General features: G+C 40.5%; 1 protein-coding gene across 4 annotated transcripts in view; it reads left to right on the top strand.

The window, feature by feature from the left end:
* CSMD1 (CUB and Sushi multiple domains 1) overlaps positions 1-19970 on the top strand; it is a 2142320-nt gene that overhangs the window by 2099595 nt on the left and 22755 nt on the right. For all 4 annotated transcript variants that reach the window (XM_035269622.3, XM_017963591.4, XM_008979004.5 and 1 more), the window contains 7 exons: positions 2571-2759; positions 6713-6886; positions 7721-7903; positions 14157-14333; positions 14946-15125; positions 17929-18102; positions 18684-18857. In XM_035269622.3, coding sequence (XP_035125513.3) covers positions 2571-2759; positions 6713-6886; positions 7721-7903; positions 14157-14333; positions 14946-15125; positions 17929-18102; positions 18684-18857 — 1251 coding nt within the window. The remainder of the gene's footprint in view (positions 1-2570; positions 2760-6712; positions 6887-7720; positions 7904-14156; positions 14334-14945; positions 15126-17928; positions 18103-18683; positions 18858-19970) is intronic.

The raw sequence follows: 19970 nt of genomic DNA, 5'->3' as shown, positions 1-19970 counted from the left end.
TGCGCCTGACATACCTCCACACCATGAACTTCACTGGCCATTTCTACCTATAGTTTCCAAACCAACAGCTCACCTGTCAGTCACACAAGACTCTTTCCACCAGATCCCTGGAAAGGAATTGTTTGCATATAAAGTGGGAAAACAAATACAGCTGGGAAAGGTGCTGGTGTGGATTGGTTGGTCACTAACAAACTCTTCTGGAAGATAAATTATTCCCTGTATGATAAAACACACCCATTTGCAACAATAATCTGGAAGTTCTATCATGGACAAATAAATTGAATTATTCCTGCCCTAGTTTTCCTCCAGCACATAGAAACAGGTGAATCTCTTAATGGAGCCTCAGAATTAAATAGGAAAGAATAAAAGAAAATACTTCTGACTGAAACTCTATGCAGGACTGAAAAAATGAGCGAGCAGATTTAGAGTATTTGTATCCATGCTTCTTTCATTTTAAGGTCCACTCAGTTTCCCCACATGGAGCTCAAAGAATATTTGTTGCTATCAAACATTTTTCACTGCTCAGTATGTTAAGGATATTGAACTAGGAAAAGAAGGGGTAGAAACTCAGGGCTTAGCATTTCAACGCACACCTTCCGAGCAATTCTAATACAATCTAGCATTGCAGAATGATTGCCAAGAAGAGGGGTCTATCATCTCCAAGAGTGACCCTTAAAGAGAATTCCAGTCCATAGTTTCACAGCAAGGTGGTGAAACTCACGTATTATAAATCCTCCTTCATCAGCCATGGAGGAGTTCAGAGAACATTTAGTTCTCTGCCTGCAGGGAGAAGGAAGCGTCGGGTCCTGTTGTTACTGCACAATAAATACCTGTCTGCCACTGAAGCTTTAAGAGAGGGACAAAGAAAAGATGAAAACGATAAGGAAGGGAAGAAAGAGAAGGAGGATGAGAAAGACGAGAAGGAAAAGAGGGATGGAAGAGGAGGAGGGAAAAGGAGATGGAGAGGACAAGGAGATGGAGGAGGAGAAGAAGGAAGAGGAGGAGGAAGCAGAGGAGGAGGAGGAGAGGACACAGAGGTGGAGGAAGAGATGAAGGAGAAGGAGGAGAAATGCTGGCATCAGCTCAATCTGGCCTTCGGCATCCTGGGGCCATTTGGTTTCTCTCGGGCATCCTAGTGGGAGATGGTCAAAGCCTTCTACTCATTTATCCTAAGTGGCTTCCTCTACTTTGATGCAGTCATGGTTTGAAACTACTTTTGGACCGTCTCCTAAGAGCAATATAAGCACAAACATGAACACACCAGTATCTTTAGTGTTCCTAGTGGATAGCCTCGGGCTATCCACCTCCTTAGGAAAGTGTGGCATGGGGAGCTGTTTCCATCTCTTAAACTTCGTGTAAGAATGGGACAGTGTGGTCGTCTTCCACGTTATACAAATAATCACATGTTAAGCTAATTCCATTTTCTCACAGGAGGTAATTCCTGCTGTTTTAGAGATTTGGTTACAATTTTATTGCAGATGCAATGCCCTGTGGGACCTTAAAAGATATCTGCCAAAACTACAGGCTTTTGTTTTGTTTGTTTTTCTTTTTTGATTCAAAATAGCTCTATACTTTCTTCCGTTAACTCAGAATTGTTTTAAGAAGCATAAAACATTGTACTGCACTAAAAGGGAACGCTGTAAGCCTCAATTCTGACCTCAGCCTTCCTTTTTTGAATAGAGAAGAAATAAAATGCACAGATTGGGTACTGCGTTTGCCTTCAGCTTCTGGGACCCATGGTGTGCAGAGCCCACCTGAGATTCATTTGCACAGTGATTTTCTGAGCCAGAAATATCTGGAGAGAGTGTGGCCTCTGTAACAGCTGCCTCATTCACTGGTGGGGTGGGTCAAAGAATGAGGTAATCAGGGTTTTTTTCTTTTCCTCTGCACCTGCAAAAGCACATCACTAATTCCCATGCAGACGCCAAACAGGCATTCAAGCTAATGCCTTTCAGAGGAACCAGAGCGTGTCCCACACGCTGCAGAGGACTGCCTCTCCACAAGCCTGCTTCTAAAGGGAGAAGAGAACTAAATCAGAGGCTGGCTTGATGTGCATGCCTATTAAGTGTTGATGGAATAATTGTCATTTTTAGTTGTGTTCCACATAGAGCAAAATTATTTTAGGCACACATATTAAAACACTAATGCATGTAGGTGTGTGTGTGTTGGGGGTAATTACCGTTCTAAAACACCACTCTTAAGTGAAAGCATTTAAACTAAGTGAACCTCAGCCCATTCTGTTTGATCATTTTTAGAACATAAAAACTTAGCCAAGAAAACTAATTTCAGGATTTACAATGAAGAAACGTTGTTAGGAACTAGAGGAAATTAGCCTCATGTGAAAATTGCTATTGTGGTAGATAGCGATTGACACTTTTGCTTGACACTTCTTGAAGAAGAGTGGCCCAAAGTGGTCAGTGCCCTCGAGACTGGCATTTCATGGGCCTCCGCCATCAGGTTGTCGGTTTCTGAGCTTCTCAAGTTATGAGGAATTCGCCTTCATCTCTGACCTGCTTGCTTTGCTATCGCTAGCTCTTTCTAAACGGTGTCTGAAATGTTGTACTTTCTAGTGGTGAACTGTTCCGATCCAGGCTTTGTGGAAAACGCCATTCGTCACGGGCAGCAGAACTTCCCTGAGAATTTTGAGTACGGAATGAGTGTCCTCTACCATTGCAAGAAGGGATTTTACTTGCTGGGATCTTCAGCCTTGACCTGTATGGCAAATGGCTTATGGGACCGATCTCTGCCCAAGTGTTTGGGTAAGTCAGAGTTGTTCCCCATTTCTGTGCACAGCACCCTGCACGGGTACCATCAGCAGAAAACTCCATAAGTATATTTAAAAGGCACTGGATTTTAATTCCCTCTGCTCTCCCATCACCAATTGTCGGTATTTTCATGATAGCTGTAGATAGAGTTGCCAGAAATCACCAAATATGACTTAAACAAATTAGAAGGGTCAGGGACACGGGTATCCTCAGGAGAAATGGCCCAGGTTACTGGACACCACTTGGACAATGATGCCTTTACCTCTCTTTCTCATGGCTGGCCTTCAGCCTCAGCATAGCAGGTAGCCTGGTCCACACAGGTCAGACACGGCATAGAAGCCAGGACCTCCACACCAGGCATCTCCCACCCTTACTCTCACTCAGCCCAGGTGGGTGAAGGGCTGTGGTGTGGAGCTTCCATCTGTTGACATGGCACCTATGGCCAAAGTGGGGAGCACCATCAGACCTGTTTGGGTCTTGTGAGCATTTCTGGTACAGTCCATGGTGACTACAATAAAATCTCATATCCTTTGGGTATATACCCAGTAGTGGGATTGCAGGGTCCAGTGGTTTTTCTTGTTCTAACTCTGAGGATTCACACACTGTCTTCCACAATGGTGGAACTAATTTGCATTCATGCCAATGGTGTAAAAGGGTTCCAGTTTCTCCACAGCTTCACCAGCATCTGTTGTTTCCAGACATTTTAACAACTGCCATTCTAACTGGCATGAGATGGTATCTCATTGTAGTTTTGCTTTTGCTTTGCATTTCTCTAATGATCAGTGATGCTGAGGTTTTTTTTTTCGTATGTTTATTGGTCGCATAAATGTCTTCTTTTGAGAAGTGTCTGTTCATGTCCTTTGCCCACTTTTTAATGGGGTTGTTTCTGGGAAATATGTTTAAGTTCCTTGTAGATTCTAGATCTTAGGCCTTTCTCAGATGGATAGATTGCAAGAATTTTCACCCATTCTGTTGGTTGTCTGCTCACTCTGACAATGGTTTCTTTTGCTGTGCAGAAGCTCTTTATTTTAATTAGATCCCATGACACATGCATGTGTATGTTCATTGCAGCACTATTCACAGGAACAAGACATGTACACAACCCAAGTACACATCAGTGAAACACTGAATAAAGAAATATGGTACCTAGACACCATGGAATACGATGCAGCCATAATAACGAAGGAGATTATGTCCTTCACAGGGACATGGATGGAGCTTGTAAGCCATTATCCTCTGCAAACAAACACAAGAACAGAAAATCAAACACCACAAATTCTCACTTATAAGTAGGATCTGAGCAAAGAGAACACATGGGCACAGGGAGGGGAGCAACATCACTGTTGGGGCTTGGGGAGGGGAGAGCATCAGGATAAATGGCTAATGCCTGCTGGGCTTAATACCTAGGTGATGGGTTGACAGGTGCAGCCACCCCCATGGTGCACGTTTCCTTACATAGCAAACCTGAACATCCTGCACATGCATCCCAGAACTTAAAATAAAATAAAAAATAAATAAATGAATAAATTTGTTATTAAATCTTTATTTTCTTAGGGAAAAAAAAGCTCATATCCTGGTAGTAATTGGCTTATGAATTGAGTCTTTAAATCAGGGGAAGGGATATGGCTCCAGAAAACAGATATACTCTTCTGGGAAGAGAAAATTATAGATGATAATTTTCCCTACAGCCTCTCTGAAACCCTTATTATCAGTGTATTTTAGACCATGAGGATTAGCAAGAATATATCATTTTATCCAAATAGCCAAAGTCATATTTTCTTTCACTTGAAAAATCAGACTGGCAGTTAGCTTAAAGAGAATCATCTTTTAAGATCGTACTCTGAAGATTTAGGAAAAGGTGTTATTCTCTTTAGCCTTTTTGAAATTAGATAGAAGCAACGCAATCCTTAAAAGCAAAATCTTATATTTGTCCTTTGCATTTTGCATCATAAAGAAAGTAAAAGCCAGGTGCAGAGACTCACACCTGTGGTCCCTGCACTTTGGGAGTCCAAGGAAGGCGGACTTGGACTCCCATCTCTATAAAAAACTAAAAATTAAAAACTGGTGGGGCCTGGTGGCACATGCCTATAGTCCCAGCACATTGGGAGGCTGAGGTGGGAGGATCACTTGAGGCTGGAAGTTATTGATTGCACCAGTGCACTCCAGCCTAGTCAACAAGCAAGACCCCATTTCTAAAAAATTAAAAATAAAAATGAGAAAGGCAATGGCAATTTCATTATGGACCAGGTTTACCACACATGCAATAAAGGTGATAATGTCTCTTGCCTTTTCAGTTACAGCATTGTGAAGTATATTTTGAGAATGGGTTAGTACTAGAGATTTTTTGTTTCCTCCAAGTGAGTTTCCCTCACACTCCTCTAATCTACACAGACAGTCATCTCAATTTCTAACTTAACAGTACAATTAATTCCTGTTGAGGAAGAAAGTGATAACTTTCAAACAAATTCTCAGCCTTATGTAACAAAAAATGCATCTATAGATGTGTTACGATCTCCATATTATACCTGCATTCTTGTTGTCCTTGCCTTCCCACATGGGAATTCTTCATGGAAATTGGTCTAGTTTTGTCTTTTCCAGAACATTTCTTTTGTCTCCCCTGGCTTATGTGAGACTTCCATTTGTTTTTGTACTGATGCTGATGTGCTCCAGGAGCTGGGGTTCAGCTGGCCCTTTTTTTCCTTGGCGGCCAGATCCCTCCTCTTGGTGTCAACAGTTGGAATTGCCATGACTTTGGGAATCCAAAGATCTCAGGGCAGCCTTTTCTTTTCCATACTCTAGAGCAGCTGAGCTCCAGGTCTGATTCTGCTGTGACATTGTTTCATGGGATGTTTTCTTTTTCATCTCTTATTTTACCTGGAAATGGTCGGTTACCTAGCATTTCACTGTTTCAGACCTAATTGGCTTCTTTGTCGGACTCAGTGTGAATAAAATCTGGTTCTCCAGCTAATCAATGTCCATACAAGACAGAAAGTGAGGGCTGATGTGACTCAGTGGGTGGCCATGGCTTCCAGACATTCAAATCTACCTCTCTGGTTGATAACGCCTCTGGGTATCTCATTACCAAATGAAATTACTCTAGTATATTAAAGCAGTCCCCTTTGAGTAATTCTTTGGTAGTCTCAAATCAGTTAGTTCTGTTTGCACAAAGATAAAAATTTGTCCATTGCTAGCCCTCATTTGGTACTGTACAGAAAAAAAGAAATAAACCTTCACTGTCCTATATTAATTTGCAGAATTTGTCTTTTTGAAGGATATTTATAAATAGATTTGGGGCCTGATCTGGTATAATTTCAAGGAAATGAATGGAAATACTGAGATTACTTTGTAGAACAATTAGAGGAATAAATTAATGAATATTTGAGTATCATTTAATTATACATATTAGACTGCCACTTATTCAAAGAGAAATTGTTAAAATGATTTTCTTACACATGTGAACTTGAAGTTGAAGCATATTTGACAGAATCATGTCCCAAAGCAAAGCATATGAATGTAATATTAACTGAAAAAATAGAGGAAATAGTTTTAATGGATCCACGTTACTTTCTCAGATTTCCTATAATACTGTTCATTTGAAATATAGTTAAGGGTCGATAGAAAAATGTAGTCAGTATGGCTATCTCCTTGAAAATTTTCACTGTAAGCAAATGTAAATTTCCACTGTAAGCAAAGCTATTCAACAAAACAAAACAAAACTTCATCAGCAGAACCTCTCCTTAAATAAATTTGAGGAGGACACGTCATCTGAAAATTGGCATATTTCTCACAAATTACATAAGGGAACTGTGGGGCTATATGACAATATTTAGGTGTTTTTCTTTAATGAACGAGGTTGGTATGGGTGTCTGTATGGGAGATTTACCAATACAAAGTGGTTTCACTGGAAGGATGTCCTCATTTGTCTTATTTTCTCTTCTTTTCTTAAGCTATATCATGTGGACACCCAGGGGTGCCTGCCAATGCTGTCGTTGCTGGGGAGTCGTTCACATACGGCGCCGTGGTGCACTACTCATGCCGAGGGAGCCAGAGTCTTATAGGCAACAGCACTAGGGTGTGCCAGGAAGACAGTCGCTGGAGCGGATCGCTGCCCCACTGCACAGGTGAGGGGCCCACGGGGGAGTCACACAATTGCAAATGTCAAATAACCTCTCAGACAATGACTTCAAATAATGATGACTTATACTTACTTGAAATGCCCTATAATTACACACCCATTTGAAATTATCGTTCCATTTCTAGCCAAACACGCCACTGCTATAGATACTGTCTTCATCTTCGCCGTTATCCTTAGACCCATCACTTTACACATTCTCCTCCAGGGGTTCCGGGAGTGTCCGCATCGCATTTGTGAGGAGGCTCTTGCCTGCCATGGCTCCAGGTGTCCCTGCTTGCTCTTTATTCTTATGCGTTTAATTTTCCCCACCGCTGTCATCATTAACCACATTGGTCCTGTTCGAAAAAAACATATTTTTCTCAAGAATGTTTCTTAAACAATTTGAATTCAATGAACCGGCAGCTCTGGAAGACAGTCATGAGGAATCAAACCTCTCGTTTCACTTTTTCTTTTTTTTACATTCCCAATTGACCTAAAGCCCCATTTTCCTTTTGCTATCTCTACCTGCTTTTTCAGTGAACACTTGATACATTTGCCATTCCCAGCATCTTCCTCCTTCCGAAGGAAATGCTGTTTATTCTCACAGCCACACTTGAATAGGCTATTGTGAATTTAGTAACACAGGAGCAACAGCCCAAATTCTCTCATTCTGGGGCTGTCACAGAGAAATTATTTCTAACATGATTGCCAGAATGTTGTGTCACCGTAACTCATGTTAAACACAAAGTTCAACCACTTTTCATTATCTTTAAATGTAACAACTCTGCTTAAAACACGTCTAACACAATTGTGGATGGCCATATGTGTTTATTTTCAATAGGAAATAATCCTGGATTCTGTGGTGATCCAGGGACCCCAGCACATGGGTCTCGACTTGGGGATGAATTTAAGACAAAGAGTCTTCTCCGCTTCTCCTGTGAAATGGGGCACCAGCTGAGGGGCTCCCCTGAGCGCACGTGCTTGCTCAACGGGTCATGGTCAGGGCTGCAGCCGGTGTGTGAGGGTGAGTAACCACAAGCCTTGAGGTCCACCTTGAAAGTTAAAACCACACAACTTGTACTAAAATGCCTGGAAAAATTCTACAGAAATTCTAGAGATTTATACTATTTGTACAATAAAATCTTTTCCCCAAAAAATTTGTAAAAGCATCATCAAAAATCATGACTGAGTGCATAGAGGGATTCCTAGTGTCCACAGGTCCCATCACACAGATCCTTATTGTTTGGAAGTTCATGACACAAAAGCTTCTCATCTTCTCCCAGTGATAATCTATATGTGCTGTTGCCGGCATTTTCTAGATCCTGGCAGTGAGTGAGTGGGGTTCCCCAGTGATGAGTAGGATCAATGCAGATCGCTGATGGGAATTTCTGCAGCTGGAAGCAGGCTTCACTCACATGTCATTTTCAATCCATTGGTGGCCCATGTTTGGAGCACCATATTTCACAGGAATCTGGAGTTCTATTCTGTGAAATATTTTGGAGTGAGTCTATTTGATTCTAATGTTTGAGAGGCATAGCAGGAAGTGGTGGAGTGCTCCAGTAATGACAGTGAGAATGGCCACAGGCACGGCACTGTGTATCAGAAATGTAGCCTCCAGGAAAGGTGAACCGAGAGGTGGTGGTGACCATGTACTCCATTTTCAGAACCTTATTTAGAACTCAGACAGATAGAACTGTAAATGTTAGGAATTCTTTACAAGCAAATCTCTCAATAGAATTTTGAGTCTAGAAAGGTTATGCTAATTAATTCAATATGTATTTTCGTACGTATGAAACAATTTCCATATAATTTGACCAACTTGAATAAGCTCACATACACACTATCATTACGAGAAATTTGAGTCAAATTTCCTTAATCTTCATTGTACTTTACTGTATTATACATTCTATATAGATAAATAGAAATAATATATGCATATGATCTGTCGATATTATATAACCCATGTTACATTAATTTCACATATAAAATAATACCGTATATGCACATGTGGGCATGTGTGTATATATTTGAATATTTATATGTTATATTTGCACATTCATATTGTATTTATTCTCAAAGACTATTTTCGACTATATATGTGCATCTAATATAGGCATACACATATGTCACAGAAACACAGTAATTCAAGATAATTTTTTACTCTGAATTGCCTCTTGACAATCAAAGTAGTGTAAATCTTAAGACCAAGCCCGAAACATGTTGTCTTAGGTCAAATATCACTGCTTCCTAGTGAGAAGTGGTTCCCTGTGGCCATGAATTGCAGGGTCATACTTTTGTTATTTACTGAAGTATGACACTACGAACTGATAGAAAGTTTTTAATCGAATGCAAATTGTTTAGTTCCCTCTCATCTTGTAGAGATTACTGTATTAAAATTTGCATGAGAGCAGTGTTTTCTCACCAAAACCAAAGTGTTTTCTACTCTATCATATAGTACCTTAGGTAAGCTTTCATGTGGGATAAGCCAGTATCACCAATATTTTAACAAGGAGATACTCTATGCTTCCTGATATGAAGCACCGGAAAAGGGACATTGTCATTTCTGTGATATTGCCACTGAAATGCATAACCTGAATCTGATGCTGAAGCAGCAGCAATAAAAACCCCTGAAACCCTAGGGGCATGCAACAAATCAGCTTGTCTGTGCTTATGAAGAAATGTCAAGTTCAGAAAAGACACAGTCTGAGCGATTCTTTCAGATTTAAGAGACCTGATACGTGCAGTGTGTGGTCTTGGATTAGGTCCTGCAATGAACAAAAGAGAGTGATGAAGGGCATTAGTGAGATAGTACAATCTGACCCTGAGATGATCTGGGTGGTGAACTAACACAGGACACTAAGGCAGGTATTAAAAATGTGTTCAAGAGCTTAAAGTAAATTAGATCATGGGTGTGTATGAGACAACATTACATCAGAGTTAAATTTCATGCTTTTAATAATTTTATTGTGGTTATATAAGAAAATGTCTGTTTATAGGAAACACATACTGAAATATTTAACAGTAAAGAGTCCTCCTGTCTGAAACTTACACTCAAATACTTCAGAATATACATATTTAGAGAGAAAGAGAGAAAAAAATGTGAGCAAAATGTAAGTAGTGAATCTCACTAAAGGGTGTGTAAGGGTTGCTTATATTACTATTGCGAAATTTGTGTAATCCTGTATTTATAAATGTGGTGTTACAAAAGATGTTTCCAATAAATTAAAACCATTTCCATATTAAAATTTCAACATTTCTCATAAGTCACATTTAACAATAGCTTAATGTATCTGTAGCATTTGTCATTCAGGACTTTTGAAAAGCAGCATGGTTCCTGACTCGAGACATTTGGACTCTAGACCTGATTCTAGGTGGAGTTCACAAAGTCTTGGTTCTGGGTCTTAATTCTCCATTGTTTAAAAACAGGGAGGCTTAGAGATCAATCATCAGAAGTTTTTTATTTAAAATTTAAGATAGTTACAAAGAGGCCTTCATGTCCATACATAAGTTCTGGCATAATAATTCAGAGTTTATAGATAGATTCTGATGCTGATAAAAACCAGGACAATACTTCTGTTTTCAAGAACACCAAATGCAATAATTGAGCCTAAACCCTGCTTTGCAGCCTGAACTTGGTGTCTGTTGAGCAGAGACTCTGACACTCCCAGAAAGCTGAATACAAAATATTCTATCAAAGAGAGCCATTCACTGAGACTCACATTTTGTATCATGTTTACCTCCAGGATTTCAGTTTTGAAAACTTAAAAGATGAACCAAATTGTAGCAGTTGAGAGTGAACAATGTCTTTCCTTGGAAATCTCACTCTTTGGGCTATGAAGGCGCACTATGAGTCCTATTTCATTGAAGTACACATAAATTGATTTATTTGAATAGGAGAACTTAACTGCATTTCACTTCCCAATGTACCTAAATCAGACTATGCAAAGTATTTTTTTAAATAGCATTTTGGTTTTCTATAGTTTGAAATGTAAAGTTTTCCATGAAAAAAATTAAGAACTTAGACCTTAAAAGATGCATATACAGATGAAAAAAGTTACAAAAATGTTGCAATGCTGAAAATATTTCTCAAACATGCCATGACCCTCAAAATTGACTACTTCCAAAACCGCATTATGTGATACAGACATCATGGGAAGCTGATGAAACCAATTGCAACAGATGCTACACCAATAAAACAGCAAATTACATTTAAAAATCATAAAATCAATGAGTGAACACACACACACAGTCCCCAGCAAAAATCTGAAATACTTTTTGGAGAATCTGTAGGTTTTTATTGTGTTTCTCATTTGTTATCATAGGTACAAATCACTGAAGTGTGAGTTACTGTCAATGAAAAAGGATGTTTCCAGTGGTTGCGTTTCCAGGAAGTGTAGTTTCTATGACCAGCTATGACTTGACCAGTCCCCTAGTTAACATTATTTCAAAGCCAATGAGATTATCTCCTCTAAATCTTCCGTCAAAAAATTAGATTCTGATGGTAAATTGAATACATTGTCAAAAGGAGGAGGAAATTATAATTCAAAATGAAAAGTCATGTAAAATCTCTCAACTCAAAGAATTAAATCATAGTTGCTTTTGTTAGCAATCTAGCCTTTTAATCATAGGCTCAAACTTACCGTTTCAAATGGATCTATCTCATGAAGTTGCATCACATAACTAAAACATTTGGTTTCAGTTGCATTAGGGAACTCATTTCTCTTTCCAATGAAATTATAATAAGGCTACATTTTACTCAAGAAGTAAGAAAGTGATGATGGTGAAAATAACAATAGCATAAGCTACAAGCCACCTCATTGCTAACACTAACAAACACGTCACATCTACTAGACATTTTACGTAGAGCATGGGTAGTTTTGTTACAGGTGGGAGTAAGTATTTATATAATACTCATTTTACAGTTAAAGGCACTACGTCTAAGGAATCTAAATTGATTGCTCAGGTTTATGTAGCTCGCATGAGCAAATAGTCACATCTATTTAACTCAATTTAACAGCAATGTTTCTTAGGTAGCATGTAAAATGAACAGCACTAATATTTGTAAACAATAAAGTATATTTAAAATAAGTATAATGTTATTGTAAACTGAGTTAAAGAAAAATATGTTTCAGCTGAAGAAGTCACATTAACCAAATGTACTTTTTTAAAAAGCGTATTTCAAAAGAAAATAAACTCAGGAAACAGAAAATATGGCAAAGTTTAAACTTACAAGTTAATTTATTTTTCCTCTTCTAATTTATTTTTCTTTTTTCTCCTCTAAATTTAATCTGTTGTTTTGCTTTAGTATCAGTCCTCTCTTATAATTTTACATCACTGCATTAAAATAAAAGCAGAGATGTTGACATTGCCTTCTAGTCATTTTCGTGGTTATAACCATGAGTAAAAGTGGTTTTTGTCAGCCAGAAAAAGAGAAGACTAGTCATGAATTGTACTTTACACCGTACAATATTTGAGGGGACTTTCTCAATAATAGGACAGCATTATGATGGTACTCATTCATGGACAATATTAGCTAACTACCATTTTAGTTTGCTTACAAACTGAATTGAATATTTTTCATCAATTATTTGATTCATTTGAGCATTAGTTCTACATAGGTGGCTTTTGAAGATTTACACATACAATTGAATAGCAGATATAATTAGAACACAAGATGACAATAACATCAGATCTGGTAATATTGACGACACGGTCTTCTTTTGGTTTGTTAAACTGTGAACTGCACCAAAGGCAATTCCTTTGTGTAACAGGCTTTCCGTTAGTACCTCAACACAGTACCTGTTGCACAGTACGTGATGAATAAATGTTTGTTGAATGAATAGTTGTCTTGGATAGTCCAACCCTTAATTATTGCAATATGAAATTTTAATATATATCATAGTCATCGCAAAACTTTCAAGTTTTAGAGAACCTTAAATACTATCTGCTTCTGGATTGGTGAATATATCCCAACTCATATGCCAACCAGGAAACTGCTAATAGGTGTGTGTTAGAAAGGGTCGGAAGTTAAACCTGAGCCATCAAAGAGGACTGTGACCGAGTACTCACATCTGCCATCACGTGGGCAGGAAGCACTAGCGTGCGCACCCCACAGTACATTTTCAAACAAGATCCAGCTCAACCTGAGCACAAGTGCATTTTTTCTATGTAACAAGGAAGGCAGTCCCCTCCACTCCCAGTACAGTGACTTTTATATGCTGTGCAAATTTTGCAGGATGTTTTCTTCAATGTTTTGCAGAAGAATGTACCTTTGTTCTCCAGGCCAGATTTGAAATTGGATCAATCAAATGTGCAAAAAGTATTTTTAAATATTTGGATCATTCTCGGAGGCAGTCTCATGATAGATATTCTTCTTATTGAAACCAGCCAAGGGCCACATCCTTTATGTACCTGCCTATTGTATACTATTGCGACAGTGCCAAGGAGAAAATACAGCAATCTTTCTGGTAAACAGACTGAACTAAAAAAGGCAAAAAAATAAAAATAAGAATCGTAGATTGAAATGTTCATCCTGAATCGTACCCAGCAGCAGCCAAACTTTGTTTACTGACTAAAGAGCATAAAAAATAGACACAGAGAGCAGACCTGTTGCACTCGCCATCGTTAATTGAGGTCTTACTGCCTCTACATGGCATTAAGAGCCTTTTGAGAGAAATACAAAGTTCAGTCATGTCAAAGTCAATTAACACAGCTGCCGTTAGATTGAGGACACCAGTTTACAGAGCAGTTCAAGTGCAGACATTCATGTTTCTGAGGCTTGCTTTATTTTCCAAAGTGAATTCTCCTAGAGATGTAAAATGTGACCTGAACTGCCTAGATTTTTAAGAACACAGTGATTACCTCAAGGAACATGCTTCCCTATTGCTAATATCGTAGATATTCTTTTGAAAAAAATCATAACAGTTCTGTCATGGTATTAAAAGCATTCAATCCTCAAATAGCAAGGCTGTTGAAAACATCCCATCCCCAAACAGCAAGGTCTTGTACCGTGGATGCTTATCTCATGTTTTAATTTGTTTGGAAGTAATTCACTTTAGAAAAGATACATTGAAAGGTTATTTTTATATTTATGGCTAATCAGTAAAATAACGCGTGAGTCATAATGAGGCATATATTAAGGAACTCCCGTAGGATTATGCGCTTTGTTTTTGTAATAAATGCAGGGTCTATTGCAGTGATAACCACTGCTCTCCTGGGTTTGCCATTTTCATCCCGGGTCACTCACTGTGTGTGTTTTGTTCTTGTCTGCTTGACAGCTGTGTCCTGTGGCAACCCTGGCACTCCCACCAACGGAATGATTGTCAGCAGCGATGGCATTCTGTTCTCCAGCTCGGTCATCTATGCCTGCTGGGAAGGCTACAGGACCTCAGGACTAATGACGCGGCATTGCACAGCCAATGGGACCTGGACAGGCACTGCTCCCGACTGCACAAGTTAGTAACTGGACACCAGGGTAGAATCAGACATTACTATGAATATGAAGTTCACTCCATTGGGGAAAAAAAAACTGACTTTAAGGAATTATACTGGTTTTTTCATAACTCACAGAGAAAAAAGGGAAAACTATGTGTGTGATACTGTGACTCTACTTCTTAGCTACTTTAAGATTTTTCTCCACTTTCTTATTTGTATGGCTGAAGCTACTTTAAAAGGCCAATTCGGTTGGACATTGTCAAATTGAAGCCAAAAAAATGTCAAGACGTTCTCTGTCCATAGACCATTGATTCTGTGGAGAAAGAAGAACTGTCTTTTGTTCTCTGGCTGCGGGCTTCGTGTTGTGCTTCTGATTACTCACCAGGCCTAATTAGTGGCTAGTCAGGGGTTGGCAGCCCGCATCTGAACAGCCAGCTGCCAACAGGTGATTCTTAAAATACAGGTGTCCTTCCTGACAGCGAGTCAGTGAAATGTCAGAGGGTAGTATCGCTTTATCACTGTTCAACCATGCTGAATAACTGCTCAAAGAGAGTATCTTGAAAAGAAACGATGACTAATTCATTTCATGACAAATGAATTTCTCTGATTCTTTCCTGTTACCTGTTTGTCAGTTATAAGTTGTGGGGATCCAGGCACACTGGCAAACGGCATCCAGTTTGGGACCGACTTCACCTTCAACAGGACTGTGAGCTACCAGTGCAGCCCTGGCTACCTCATGGAACCGGTCACATCAGCCACTATTCGCTGTACCAAAGACGGCACGTGGAATCAGAGCAAACCCGTCTGCAAAGGTTTGTGTCACAACTCTTTGGGTTTTACAGATATGTGTAGAAATCTTCAGTGACTGATGCTTTGTTTAATTTTGCAAGCATTTATGTAGCCCTTCTAGGGGCTAGGAATTCTTGAAAACCAATTTGAAACTATTAAATCACTTTCTTTTTAGAATGCTTCCATCTCAGTTTTACAGATGGAAAAACTAACTCACAGAGAAGTAGAGGAACAGGCTTAGGATCACAAACCAGAAACCGGAGATGTCAGGTTTACGTGATAGTCACGCCACCCCTGGAGTCTGTCTGAACCCCAAGGCTTTGCTGTCCTGGGTAAACCTGTGACCCTGGCTGTGTTCGGTTTCATGGCAGATATAATGGTGAATGTAATTGTGGGAATTTAGAGGCAGGTTGGAGAGACAAGCTAATCACCCAGTAATGGCAGAGACTGGTAGAGAGTGTTAGCACCGTGAAGTTTCGTGGGCTTTGGTTGCCGAGACTAAAGATGACACTCACCGACTAGGCAGAAAGAGGTTTCTGACTCATGGAACTGGACCCTCTGGGCAAATCAAGGTAGGCTCAAGCCCATCAAGGCGGCCTCAGCAAAGCAGAGTGAGTGAACTGGGCTCTTTTAGTGACCAGGAAGTAGGGCTGAGGGCAAGCTGTACAAGGGCCAGGGATTTGCATGGTGATGGTTTATTTACCAGAAGCAAAGAAGAACTATCAGGCTTTTTTATCAGCTGTTGCAGAAGAAGGACAAGAAGAAGAGGGGAAGAGCAGGGCTCCAAAGTTGCCAGCGGCCAAACACAAGAAGGTGGCATTCTCCTCTTTATTAGACTAGGAACAAATAAAATACTGAGAGAGGGAGAGCTAGGACACTGAGAGCTTAATGGAGAAGGTGTTGTCTCCAGTGGGGTCTGCCAGACAGATGGTTTTGTGTAGACAGCATGATGTGAAGCTTACATGTGACCTGGATGCTTCAAAAACACTGCTTTCCCTCTCCTCTGATGTATGTCCTTGGACCAACCTGCTTTCTTCTCCCAGTATAGTCGAAGGACCTCTTTGCCTTCCCTTCTTTCTATCGTAACTCAGTACTACATCTGTTATATAACAGACACTAGGTAAACCTTTGAGGAAATGCACTAAGTTGTGTTGTCAGTGTTCAGGTCAAATGGGCATGATGCAAATTGCTAATGAAATAGACTTCGTCATGGTTGTGTGAATTTGTATCCTCTTTCTAGTACCCAGTGTGTTTATAACAACACCATGACCAGCAAGGCCCTACCAGCTGGGACCTCTTTCTCTCTCTGTCCCTCCTTGAACGTGTCTCCTCCTATTTCCGCCTTCCCCCCACCCCCCAGGGACCCATGTAGTTCAGATCTCTTCCAACTGGGGCCTCCCCCTGGACATTCCCTTGGGCCAGAGTATGCATTTCCCCAGCCCTCGCTGTGGGGGTTCAGGAAGGATTTTCTGAACAAGTGAACGGATCAGTAGAAGGTAGAGTGGTGAGAGAAGGACCCTTTCCAGCATCTGAGTTGCATGTGTGATTTGAGTGTGTTGGCCCGTCTTTCTCACATGAGAAGGCATGAGCCTGAACATGCCAAATGCAGGGTTGCATGTGTGATTTGAGTGTGTTGGCCCGTCTTTCTCACATGAGAAGGCATGAGCCTGAACATGCCAAATGCAGGGTTGCATGTGTGATTTGAGTGTGTTGGCCCGTCTTTCTCACATGAGAAGGCATGAGCCTGAACACGCCAAATGCAGGGTTGCATGTGTGATTTCAGTGTGTTGGCCCGTCTTTCTCACATGAGAAGGCATGAGCCTGAACACGCCAAATGCAGGGTTGCATGTGTGATTTCAGTGTGTTGGCCCGTCTTTCTCACATGAGAAGGCATGAGCCTGAACATGCCAAATGCAGGGTTGCATGTGTGATTTCAGTGTGTTGGCCCGTCTTTCTCACATGAGAAGGCATGAGCCTGAACATGCCAAATGCAGGCAGGCAGGCAATTATTCTCTTGTAATGCCACCTCTTACCTCCAGGGTCACTTGGAAACTTCCATTAATTTCAAAAATTAGGGACGCTTTTGTACCTCCAGAGAAGAAGGATTTTAGACAAAGGGTTTTGAATTTTTTCCCCCGCAGCAGGCATTTTTGGTATGATTTCCAGAGTGAAGGCAGAACCGTGGGGATGTCACCCACGGGGAAATCCTCCCTAGAAACCAGGTTCCTGTTCTCAGTCCCATAGAGGAGACATCAGGCTCCCAGGCTGTGATGAAACACTTGCAAGTGGTATTTCACAGGATCTGCTTCAATCACACAAGCATTTCCAAAAAAAGCATTCAGCAAATAGATGGACAGACTGTGTCTTTTGGAAACTGTGTACCATCTTTAAATAAGAAATACAGATGGCCAGGAAAATTCTTACCATCTGTGCCTATAAATTTGTGTCATCTGACCAACTCCTCATCTGAAGTGTCCTTGGTAGCCATCATAAAAAGGCACAAATGAAACAGGAATGTTTCTTCCTTGCTGGGCTCTGGGTGTGTTGAGGATGTCATGTTCAGTCCTGTTTTATTTTACAGCGTTACACGTTTTGACCTGACTTTGCTTTTATATACTTGATCTATATTAATGAAGAAATACTCTAAAAAGTTGTATTATTGTGATGTACTATCTTCCTTGGAAATTCCTTTATTTTATTGTATTTTTTTAAAAACCTATGTAGATATCACCTGTAATTCAGATAAAATTAAAATGTGAATCGTGTGAACATCACAGCTGCAGTGGCAGCTCCAGAATGTTGATCTTGTTTGTTCTTTGCAAACAGCCGTGTTGTGTCCTCAGCCGCCGCCCGTGCAGAATGGAACAGTGGAGGGAACGGATTTCCACTGGGGCTCCAGCATAAGTTACAGCTGCGTGAGCGGCTACCAGCTCTCTCACTCTGCCATCCTCTCCTGCGAAGGTCGCGGGGTGTGGAAGGGAGAGGTCCCCCAGTGCCTGCGTAAGTTCCACAGCAGAACTCGTTCCACTCATCACAGGGCTGCAGCAGAGCCAAATCATCAGGGCACACCTTAGGTTACATCTTGAGGACCTTCCTGGTGGGGAGTAATAACCCTACAATATGCAAAAACTCAAACCTGAGACCGTAGTGCCCAAGAGCAGATTCTCTTTTTTGAGACAGATCCTCGGTCTGTTGCTCAGGATGGTGTGCAGTGGTTCAGTCATAGCTCACTGCAGCCTCATTGTCTTAGGCTCAAGCCATCCTCCCAGCTCAGCCTCCCAAATACCTGGGACTACAGGGGTATGCCACTATGCCCAGCCAATTTTTTTGTACTTTTTGTAGACATGGGGTTTTACCATATTGCCCGGGCTGGTCTCAAACTCCCAAACTCAAGTGATCCACCTGCCTCCACCTCCCAAAATGAGATTACAGGCGTGAGCCACCATGCCCAGCCTCCTTTTAGTCTTTTCCTTGTTTAATAGTTAATGCTACAGATTTAACTGAAACTAGTTACCAAGCTCAATTGGTGAAGCTGACCCAGGAACATTGAAGGCTGACTTCTTCCTCGTTGTTTTCCATAGCTGTGTTCTGCGGAGACCCTGGCACCCCCGCAGAAGGACGACTTAGTGGGAAAAGTTTCACCTTTAAGTCTGAAGTCTTCTTCCAGTGCAAATCTCCATTTATACTGGTGGGATCTTCAAGAAGAATCTGCCAAGCTGACGGCACGTGGAGCGGCATACAACCCACCTGCATTGGTAATAACTATAATACAGCCCTGGTGCTATTTGGGGGCACTCGGGCATGAGGACGTTTCATTCCAAAACTGGGTCATTTGTGATTGCATAGATGGTGTTCCCACAGACGGTTTTCTGTGCAAGGTAATAGTCTTTGCACTAAAGAAGACTGAGCACTAATCAGCTAAACGGATGGGCGGCCTCCTTTAAATCATGCAAACTAAGCTTGGTGTTCCAGTCAGAAGTCTGCTGAAGTAGCTGCTAGACTTTGTTCTCTGACCTGGCGGCTGTCCCTCCTCCTGTCTGCCTCAACAGCCAACTTCCTTGTTTAGGGAAAAGGTGCAGTTAGGAACACTCTAGAGCAGCCCTCATCAGAGAGGCAGCCTTGCTGCTTTTTATTGCTGCAGAGTTGAGTTTCATTGTTGAGTTAATTTTTTTCATTGAGATTGACTAAGCAGAATAGGCCGTTCTAAAAACTTTTAGTAAAAAAGCAGTAATTAGTCTTGATTATTTTCTTAAAAATTGAATGGTATCTACCTAAAAAAATATAGTATTAATGAAATATTGTCATTGAAGCATTTTTTCTGATTATAGCAATATTTGCTGTCATTTGATTTAAACTATTGCTATATAGCAGCTGTCTCTACACTAAAAATATTTTTCTTTCCCCTACTAGGTTAGTTGCCCTAGATAACAGGTTTTAAGAAGTTATCTATTTTGTTTTTCTACTGGCAACCGTAGAGCCTCAGATAAAAGAGCCAAAGTGCCATTGGGTTGCCCCCGTCCTACATTTTTTGAAAATGTCACTCTTGGTTTTTCATATGCTTCAATTTTAAAGCATTAAGTATATATTTCATTTCGAGATCTTGAGGAAAATTAATTAAAGAAATTCAGAATAATGTAATGGGTAACCAAATGAGATGGCCATTAATTAAATCCTAATAAACCAAAAGATAGTGATAGATCATTATTGAGGCTAGCATATCGTTGACCAAACAAATATGTTTCTGTAGAAAAAAGCCAGACAATGGGAAGAATGTACTTGTTCTTATCTAAAAGGAACATACCGTGCTACTTAAAGTCCAAAAACTAACATCTAAAGAAGACGTACTGAAGGGAAGATAAAAGTAGCAC

Source organism: Callithrix jacchus, chromosome 13, assembly GCF_049354715.1.
Source record: "Callithrix jacchus isolate 240 chromosome 13, calJac240_pri, whole genome shotgun sequence".
Taxonomy (NCBI): domain Eukaryota; kingdom Metazoa; phylum Chordata; class Mammalia; order Primates; family Cebidae; genus Callithrix; species Callithrix jacchus.
The sequence above is the reverse complement of the archived record's forward strand: the minus strand, read 5'-3'. Positions and strand labels throughout refer to the sequence as shown.